Source organism: Crocuta crocuta, unplaced genomic scaffold (genome assembly GCF_008692635.1).
Source record: "Crocuta crocuta isolate KB4526 unplaced genomic scaffold, BGI_CrCroc_1.0 scaffold367, whole genome shotgun sequence".
NCBI classification, from domain to species: domain Eukaryota; kingdom Metazoa; phylum Chordata; class Mammalia; order Carnivora; family Hyaenidae; genus Crocuta; species Crocuta crocuta.
Window position 1 is genome coordinate 5295570 of NW_027527936.1, and position 9977 is coordinate 5305546.

At 43.2% G+C, this 9977-nt stretch overlaps 1 protein-coding gene across 4 annotated transcripts in view; it reads left to right on the forward strand.

Annotated features, from left to right (window-relative positions):
• The first annotated feature begins 8950 nt into the window (after positions 1 to 8950).
• The window catches only part of NASP (nuclear autoantigenic sperm protein), a 42613-nt gene continuing 41586 nt past the window's right edge, over positions 8951 to 9977 (forward strand). For 2 of the 4 annotated variants that reach the window (XM_077752118.1, XM_077752119.1), the window contains exon 1: positions 9370 to 9513. In XM_077752118.1, coding sequence (XP_077608244.1) covers positions 9455 to 9513 — 59 coding nt within the window. In that variant the 5' untranslated portion in view covers positions 9370 to 9454. Of the gene's footprint in view, positions 9204 to 9369; positions 9514 to 9977 lie in introns of those variants that run through there. The other 2 variants (XM_077752117.1, XM_077752116.1) reach the window with 2 other exon arrangements.

Here is a 9977-nt window from a genome sequence, read left to right on the forward strand (position 1 = left end):
ATTTCTTCTTATAAAGATACCAGTCATATTGGATTAGGGCCCATCCTAATGACCTAATTTTAACTTAATTACCTCTTTAAAGACCCTGTCTCCAAATACAATCACATTCTGAGATACTGGGAATTAGGAGTTAAGTATAGAAATTTGGAGAGAACACAATTCAGCCCATATCAGGAAGCAGAAGTTATCATAACATAAAATTATTCATTAATAAACTGAAAACTGACTGCTTAAAAATTATTCTTGACTCAAACATCTTACCCTACTTAACTTTAGCATTGCTCTGTTGACATCTTTGACCAATCACTGGGTAACACAGTGCACATCTACTGCAAAGTGAAATTGCAAATCTTGCAAAAGATGTATTATTTGATAAAACAATGGAAGTGATGTTGGGGAACTTCATACAACATACCCAAAGTCATTGAAAAGTGAGGATCTGATGGTTAACCAAAAAAGAAAATCAAAGATGAGGACACTAGCCTTTGAAGGAGGATGTTTGGAATATCAGAGTATTAAAGCTTTTTGGAAAACTGTGAAGTCTTCAAGTATTTTTACAAAAATGACTATATGATTATTGTTTTGAATAAAAGGCCACAGACTCAGAATTTAAAAATAAGACTTGCCTTTAAATTTTTTTAAAAATGTTTTATTTATTTCTGAGAGAGAGAGAGAGAGACAGCGTGAGCAGGGGAGGGTCTGAGAGAGAGTGAGACACAGAATCTGAAACAGGCTCCAGGCTCTGAGCTAGCTGTCAGCACAGAGCCTGATGTGGGGCTCGAATCCACGGACTGTGAGATCATGACCTGAGCCGAAGTCAGACGCTTAACCGACTGAGCCACCCAGGCGCCCCAAGACTTGCCTTTTTAAGACTGCATTCCAGAAAAAAGGAAGAGAGTGCTCACCAGTTAATGGCTAGCAACACCACATTCCAGTTCCTTATATCAAAAATTTTTTTTAATTATTTTTAATGTTTTATTTATTTCTAGGAGAGAGAGAGAGAGAGACAGCGTGAGCAGGGAGGGTCAGAGAGAGAGGGAGACAGACTCTGAAACAGGCTCCAGGCTCTGAGCTGGCAGTCAGCACAGAGCCCGACGCGGGGCTCGAACCCACGAACCGTGAGATCATGACCTAAGCGAAAGTCGGACGCTTAACCGACTAAGCCACCCAGGCGCCCCATATCAAAAATTTTTTATACACAAGTACAATCTAACACCTCTCAGAAACTGCCTTGTAGTCTGCGAGGGAGAGTCATGCAAGTAGGAAAAAAAATTATATCTTGTAATGTTTTGAAGGGGAGAAATGTGAACCTTGTAGTCAAAGGTTGGCAAACTTAAAAAAAAGAATACTTGACGGGAGGCTGCGTGGTTCAGTCAGTTAAGTGTCTGTTCTACTCTTGATCTTGGCTCAGGTCATGATCTCACAGCTTGGCTCGTGAATTCGAGCCCTGCATCTGACAACATTTTTTTTTAAAAAGGATAATTGAAAAAGGGGACTGATAACATGCATTTGAAAGAGGTCACAGTATTTGTTTAGGAAAATATGCAAAGAAGGAGTCCTGGTATTTGTCCAAAGCATTAAAATACTGAAAATCTCAGGCCACCTGGGTGGCTCAGTTGGTTGAGCGACTGACTTTGGCTCAGGTCATGATCTCACAGTCCATGGTTTGAGCCCCGCATCAGGCTCTGTGCTGACAGCTAGCTCAGAGCCTCTAACTCAGAGACTGGAGCCTGCTTCAGATTCTGTGTGTGTCTCTCTCTCCCTCTGCTCCTCCCCCGCTCACTCTCTATCCCTGTCTCTCAAAATAAAATGAAGAGAAAAAAAAAATTTTAATAAGGACATAAAGTAAAATATTGAAAATTTCTTTTAAGTTCATAGCACTCTCCACAATAGCTAAAACATGGAAAGACCCTAAGTGTCCATCGACAGATGAATGGATCAAGAAGATGTGGTTTAGCTATACAATGGAATACTACATGGCAATGAGAAAGAATGAAATCTGGCCATGTGTAGCAACATGGATGGACCTTGAGGGTGTTATGCTGAGCGAAATAAGTCAGGCAGAGAAGGACAAATATCATATATTTCCACGTATAGGAGGATTAGGAGGAACGTGACGGAGGAACAAGGGGGAGAAGAAGGGGGGAAATGGTGGGGGAAAGGGAGAGAGGCAAACCATGAGAGACTCTTGAATGCTGACAAACACTGAGGACTGATGGATGTGGCGGGGAGGAGGGATGGGCATGGAGGAGGGCACTTGTGGGGATGAGCACTGAGTGTTATGTGGAAACTAATTTGACAATAAACTATTTGTAAAAAAAAAATAAATAAAAATAAATTTAAAAAAAAGAAAATTTCTTTAAAAAATGTTTTTATTAGTATTTGTTTTTGAGAGACACGGTGTGAGTGACTGAGGGGCAAAGAGAGAAACCCACGCGAACCCTGCACTGTCAGTGCAGAGCACAAAGCAAGGCTCTAGCTCACCGGAAGCAGGACTTGATTTCACAAACCATGAGATCATGACCTAAGCCAAAGGCACCCCTGAAACTTTATTGGTTGAGATGTTAATTACTGGAATGTTCATGACAAGTTCTGTTGATTTTCCTCTTTTTTTAAAAAATGTTTTTTATTTATTTCTGAGTGGAGACAGCATGAGCAGGGGAGGGTCAGAGAGAGAGGGAGACACAGAATCTGAAACAGGCTCCAGGCTCTGAGCTAGCTGTCGCACAGAGCCTGACGCGGGGCTCAAACCCACGAACCGTGCGCCCCTGATTTTCCTCTTTATATTCCTCTATATGGATCATCCATACTTCAACACCTGAATATTCATGAAACTATGTTTTCAAATCTATTAACATATAGTTATTCTTATGCTTATTTTAAAATTGTGTTTAGGAGCGCCTGGGTGGCTCAGTTGGTTGAGTTCCAACTTCATTTTGGCTCAGGTCATGATCTCAGGGTTGTGGAATTGAGCCTTGCATTGGGCTCCTTGCTGAACATGGAGCCTGCTTAAAATTCTCTCTCTCCCTTTCTCTCTGCCCCTCCTCTCCATTCAAATTTAAAAAAGAAAGTTGTAAGGAAGAGAAAATATATTTAGAGTGCTATATTGTAAAAAATCCATGTGTAAGTGGATCTACACAGTTCAAACCCATGTTGTTGCTCAAGGGTCAACTCTACAAATGTTAATTTGCAATGCAATAAAGCCTAGTGGTTGGAGAAGATAGTCTGTACAATAATGACTGTGATTCTTTAGAATTTATTGAGATTTTCCTTGTAGTCTAATATATGGTCCATTTTTGTATATTATCTATAATGTTTGAATATAATGTGTATTTGAAGTTTTGAGTATAGATTTCTATATATATTTAGTCACTTGAGCATATTAATAGTATTAGTCATGTCTTCAACATTTCTGCTTATTTTTTGTGTGGTTGTTATAATGATTTCTCAGTGACAAGCATTTAAAATTTCAATTACAATTATTTATTTATCTCTATTTTGCAATTCTGGTAGCTGTTTTTTGATTATGCGATAATATATCTAAGAAGTTTATTTCTGTCTTATATAACATTTTTAAAATGTTTTATTTATTTCTGAGAGAGAGTGAGAGAGACAGAGTGAGCAGGGGAGGGTCAGAGAGAGAGGGAGACACAAAATCTGAAGCAGGCTCCTGGCTCTGAACTAGTTGTCAGCACAGAGCCTGACGCGGGGCTCGAACCCACGAACTGTGAGATCATGACCTGAGCCAAAGTCGGCACTTTTTAACCAACTGAGGCACCCAGGTGCCCCAAAATAAGTAAACTTTTAAAGAATGTTATATAAGTGGCACCTGGGTGGCTCAGTTGGTTAAGCGTCTGACTTCAGCTCAGGTTATGATCTCAGTTTGTGGGTTTGAGGCCTGTATCAGGCTCTATGCTGACAGCCAGCTCACACCCTGGACCCTGTCTTCAGATTCTGTGTCTCCCTCTCTCTCTGACCCTCCCCCGCTTGCACACTTTCTCTCTCTCAAAAATAAATAAAATATTAAAAAAAATAAAAGTTTACTTATTTTGAGAGAGGGGAGGGGCAAAGAGAGAGGAAGAGAGAGAGAGAATCCCAAGTAGGCTCTGCACTGTTAGCACAGAGCCCGATATGGGACTTGAACTCACAAACTGCAAGATCATGACCTGAGCTGAAATCAAGAGTCTGGATTCTCAACTGATTGAGCAACCCAGGTGCCCCTATGTTATCACATAACATTTTGAGAGTAAGCAGCTCAGAGCTGGTATGGTGGCTCCATGATGCTAGGAACCTAGGCTTCTCCTGTATTACTGCTTTGTCATTTCCAGGACATTGCCCTGATTGACATGGTTCAAGACGGTTCACCACCAACTCTTTTTTTTTTTCCAAGTTTTATGTTTATTTATTTATTCTGAGAGAGTGAGAGCAAGCATGAGCAGGAAAGGGACAGAGAGGGAGAGAGAATCCCAAGCAGGTTATGCATTGTCAGTGCAGAAGCCAATGTGGTGCTCAAATTTATGAACCGTGAAACCATGACCTGAGCCGAGGACAAAAGCTTAATGGACTGAGTCACCCAGTTGCCCCTCACCACCAAGTCTTTTGAAAGACCAGCCCCTTCCCTTTGATGTGTCTATATGGAAGTTGCAAACGTTGCTTTTTGTTCACTTTCTGTTGACCAGAATGTCATCATGTGAGCCCTACCTCCATGGGACAGTGACAATTTTAGTTTTTATTCTCATGGCTATGCACTAAAATAAATACAGAAATAAATTAAAATCAGGGTTCTGTTACTACTATAGGAAAAGGGGAACATGCATATAGGGAGACAAGTAGGTGCCTGTTACAAAGTTTCAACATTTTGTATGTAATTATTTAATCCTTTTTTTCAATATCCTTCTACTCTCAACTTTCACTCAATTCAACATCCTTTTTTGTTTTATCATTTTTTATTAAAAAATTTTTAAAGTTTTTTTGAGAAAGAAAGAGATAGAGAGAACAAGCAGGGGAGGAACGGAGAGAGAGGGAGAGATAGAGAATCTCAAGCAGGCTCTGCACTGTCAGCACAGAGCCCAATGCAGGGCTCCAACTCATAAACACCTGAGATCATGACCTAAGCTGAAATCAAGAGTTGGATGCTTAACTGACTGAGCCACCCAGGCTCCCCTGTTTTATTCTCTTTATTTTTTTAAACGCTTGTTTACTTTTGAGAGACAGAAGGAAAGAGAGACGGAGAGACAGAGAGAGAGTACAAGCAGGGGAGGGGCAGAGAGAGAGAGAGAGAGAGAGAGAGAGAGAGGATCCGAAGCAGCGCAAGGCTTGAATTCAACAACCGTGAGATCATGACATGAGTCTAAGTTGGATGCTAAACTGACGGAGCCACCCAGGTGCTCCTGTTTTATCCTCTTTAAACTTCTAGTCTTCTATTGCCTTGGGGAAGAAGATGTAGAGAGTCTAACGGCTTCTTAAAATTTTTCAACCCAGCTGCCTTTTTTTTTTTTTTAGCCCTGTCTTCATCCTCTATTCCTAAAGGGACCTGCTGCAAATTATTCCTGAGCCGTTCTTAGTCTGCTAGGTTAATTACTATTTGTCCATCTCTTTTCCAGCTTTTAAAATGTTGTTGCTGTTGCTTCCTCCCCCATTCTCTTTGATCCTGTTTTACCTTGAAAAAATGAATAAAAGGGGCACCTGGCTGCTTAGTTGGTTAAGCATCTGACTCTTGATTTCAGGTCATGTCATAACCTCATGGTTTGTTGGATCAAGCCCTGTGTCAGCCTCTGTGCTGACAGAGCAGAGCCTGCTTTGGATTCATTCTCTCCCTCTCTCTCTCTGCCCCTTCTTGCTCTCTCTCAAAATAAACATTAAAAAACTAAAAATAAAAAATTCTCTAGGGTCAAACATATTAAAAAAACAAACAAAAATTTTCTTTAATTATTATGTAGACAGGCTTCAAAAGGGAATGGATGTAAAAGTATGTCTTCAACCCAACATCTTTTTTAAAAATTTAAATGTTTCATTTATTTATTCATTTTATTTATTTATTTATTTATTTATTTATTTATTTATTTATTTATATTTTTGAGAGAGAGAGTGTGTGTGCAGGGGAGGAGCAGAGAGAGAGGGAGCCAGGGGATCCAAAGTGGGTTCCACACTCACAGTAGAGAGCCTGATGTGGGGCTTGTACTCATGAACCATGAGATCATGACCTGAGCCAATCTGGCACTTAACCAAGTAAGCCACCCAGGCATCCCTCAACCCAACATCTTTAATTGGAAAACCTCCCTAAATTTTCTTAAATATATGATTCCCCTCACTCCACCCCAGATAAAGTCCCATTACCCTTATTACTTACTATGAAATATTGGTTCTTATTTTAAGTAGATATATTCTAAGTGAAAGTTATTTCAGTTCTAATTATGATTATACTATGATTGCTTCATTTGTTCATTCCTTCATTCATCCAACAAGTTCACTTTGGATACCTAGTGTAAGTCAGCCACTCTTGTATGCATTGAGGATTTAGCTGTAAACAAGACATAAAAGGTCACATGGAGCCTATACTTAGAGCTGCGTGGGCGCCTGGGTGGCTTAGTCGGTTAAGCGTCCGACTTTTGCTTAGGGCATGATCTCGCGGTTCGTGGGTTCGAGCCCCGCGTCGGGCTCTGTGCTGACTGCCAGCTCAGAGCCTGGAGCCTGTTTCAGAGTCTGTGACTCTCTCTCTCTCTGACCCTCCCCTGCTCACGCTGTCTCTCTCTCTCTCTCTCCTAGAAATAAATTAAAAAACATTAAAAAAAATTAAAAAAAAGAACTGCATGAGAGTTAAAAAAAAAAAACCAAAATAATCAGGTAAATAAGTTCAGAGTTTGATGAGCACAATGGAAGAAATAAATAAAAGGAAGCTAATTTTGATGGAATGGACTGGGAAGACCTCTTTGGGGAAGTAACATTTAAGATGAGGCCTCAAGGATGAATAGAACTAGTTATTCCAAGTATTGGGAGAAGAGCTTTCTAGGCCATCAGGTAGCAAATGCAAAGGCCCCTGGATATGAGAAAGGGCTTGGGCATTCTGAGGAACATCAAGAAGATCAACATAGTAGGAGGACGATAAGGAAGGGGAGTAATAGGAGATGAATTTGGAGAGGTGGATTGGAGTTGAATCATGTAGGACCTTGTAGGCCATAATAAGGAGCTCAAAATTTCTTCTAAGAGCAATGGAAAGCTATTCAAGGAGAGTGACCTGATCTTATTTATATTTTAAAAAGATTTTCCTGGAGAGGATTATGCAGCGATTAGAGGCTATATAGTAGTACAGGCAAGAGATGATGTTGGCTAGGCTTGGATCAGAGTGTTGGTAGTAGAGACTGACAGAAGTGGATGGATTTAAAATTTATTTTAGGGGCACCTGGGTGGCTCAGTCGGTTAAGCGTCTGACTTCAGCTCAGGTCACGATCTCTTAGTTCGTGGGTTTGAACTCCATGTCGGGCAGCTAGCTCAGAGCCTGGGGCCTGTTTCAGATTCTGTGTCTCCCTTTCTGACCTTCTCCTGCTCATGCTGTCTCTGTTTCTCAGAAATTAAAAAAAAAAAATTAAAAAAAATGAAATCTATTTTTTATACAACTGAGTTCCTCAAAGTCAGAGAGCATATCTTTTGTCTGTAGGACCTAGTAAAGCCTTGCAAGCATGATTGCTCTGTGAATGTTAGTTTAACAGATGATGAGATCTAGATGGGTTTCTCAGACCCTAGTCCGGGTTGCAATGCTGTAAAGACTCTGAAGAGATCTCCCCTTCTCCAATCCAACCCTCCAGTTACCATGTTATCAGACAGTGGTAGCCATTTAGAGTGTTTAGCATAAGCCAGTTACAGTGTTGATTACTGAAACAAATATTAACTTATCTTCACAATATCCTAAAGGGGTGGATACAAATATTGTCCTCATTTTAGATACAATCTTAAAAGATTACATGACTTACCTCAAGTCACCCAGCTAATAACGGGGATCTCACTTCTGTTTGCCACAGGAATTGCATTTACAGGTCCAGTTCTATGCCCCTAAGATTTCAACTTGCCTGACCTTTTACAGACTGGAGGAATAATCCTTTGCAGGAATCTTTCCCAGTGTGCCCCAACCTGGACAGAAATAAAATCCCTGTTCTGATCACTGTAGGGAAGGCCTGGTGGAAGGCAATGGATGATGCTCCAGGTGTGAGAAAGTGCAACAACTGCAGCCTGCCAGTTATCTTCCACTGCCAGTTGCGGAAATGGAAGTACACTGCTTCCCATAACCGACTTGTCTTGCAACTTTCTGAACAAGTCGCACAGCTTTTCCCTTTCTTTCTTTTTTTTTTTTTTAAGTTTATTTACTTGGGGGGGGGGCAGTGGGGAGGAGCAGAGAGAGAGAATCCCAAGGAGGCTCCGCACAGTCAGCGTCAGAGCCGGATGCGGGCTTGAACTCCCCAATCCTGAGATCACGACCAGAACCGAAATGAAGAGTCTGACACTTAACCAACTGTGCCACCTAGGCACCCCCCTGAACCTTGGTTTCTATTTCTGCCAAATGGGGCTGATAATCTCGACCTCACCAGTAGCGTTGTTAAGACTGAATAAAAACGGCTAACAGCTTTAAAACTGTCTAGGCACAGTACTCTCGTACGTACTCAGCAAACTCCAAATGGTAGCTCTCAGTGGAGAAGACCTGAGAGCCTTCAACTAGCCAGATTTGGAGTCTGGCTAGGGATAAGGGGATAGCGTCAGCGGATTGGTCCAGGTGAAGGGGGGCGGGCCCAGAGGGAGGAGCCAGTCGCAGAAGCCGCAGCACTGACTTTAAATCAAGCGCGGTAGTTTCAGTGGTAGCCAATCCTAGGATAGCATTTTCTTGCGTCATTGTTGCTGAGGCTGAGCCACGAGTCTCTTACCGAAATCAGTTCTAGCCGTTGCGGCTGTACCCGTGCTCGGTTCTTTCGTATCCATCCGTTAGGACTGAGAGGACGGACACAAAGCTTCGTTCACCTCCCTGGGTCTCAGGGCCGGAAAGGGACCCTAGGCTACTCGCTCTAAACATGCAGAGCAGCACCAGCTTTCCCTTCTGTGGAAGCCGCTGGCCGACGCCCAGTCAGGAGTTATAGTACCAAGATTTCAGTTCTTTTTGCGCGACTTGCTAGAGAAGCAGGAAGTTACTTTTTGGGGAGAAAGCAGGCAAGGGAGGGAAGGTACCTCACGGAAAAAGACGGCGGGGGCGGGTGTGTCCTTGGACTGGACTGGGGCAGTCCTGGCCCTTTAAACTCGAGGGGGAGGATCCGGAAGTGGAAGGGCGGGGCGAAGGGCTCTGGTATAAAAAGGGACCCAGCCGCGCGGGGTCTCCAATCTGCCATTTTCTGTCCCTGAATAGGTTTCTGGTGTTCCCAATTCCCTCTGTTTTCCTCACAGACTGTTCTGCCCGCTGGTCCACCTCAGGGGAACGATGGCCGCAGAGTCCACAGCCACTGCCGCCATCGCCGCGGAGCTGGTTTCCGCCGACAAGTAAGCGGGACTGTAGAGAGCTTGAGGCACTGGCCAGTCCACGGGGAGGGGGTGGTGGAAGGGGGCTCCACCGGAGGGACAGACCCGTGAGAGGGAGACTTGCTTCCTAGTGAGCAACCTTCGCAGTTTGGGGAGGCCGGCACTGTGGAAACCTATCTTTTGGAGAGAACCTCGAGCATTAGCGGTAACACTAGTCGGCTGGCGCCCCCTGCCCCGCTTTTTGCGGCCGCCATCTTGCCGGGGGCAGTGGCGGCTGCTCCATCGCCTGCCCCTCTCCTTCCTCCCCCGGCCCGGGGCTATCGGCGAGGAGGCGGGCCACAGCCTGCTGATCTGTGTTTAAACTCCTACTGTCCCCGCACTCCTGGCTCGCGTTTTCAGTAGGGTCTCCAAATAAACCGGGAAAAGAACTCAGAGATTTGGCGCCAAAAAAAAAAAACCTTTGCATGAGGAGGGAGGCCGGCCCG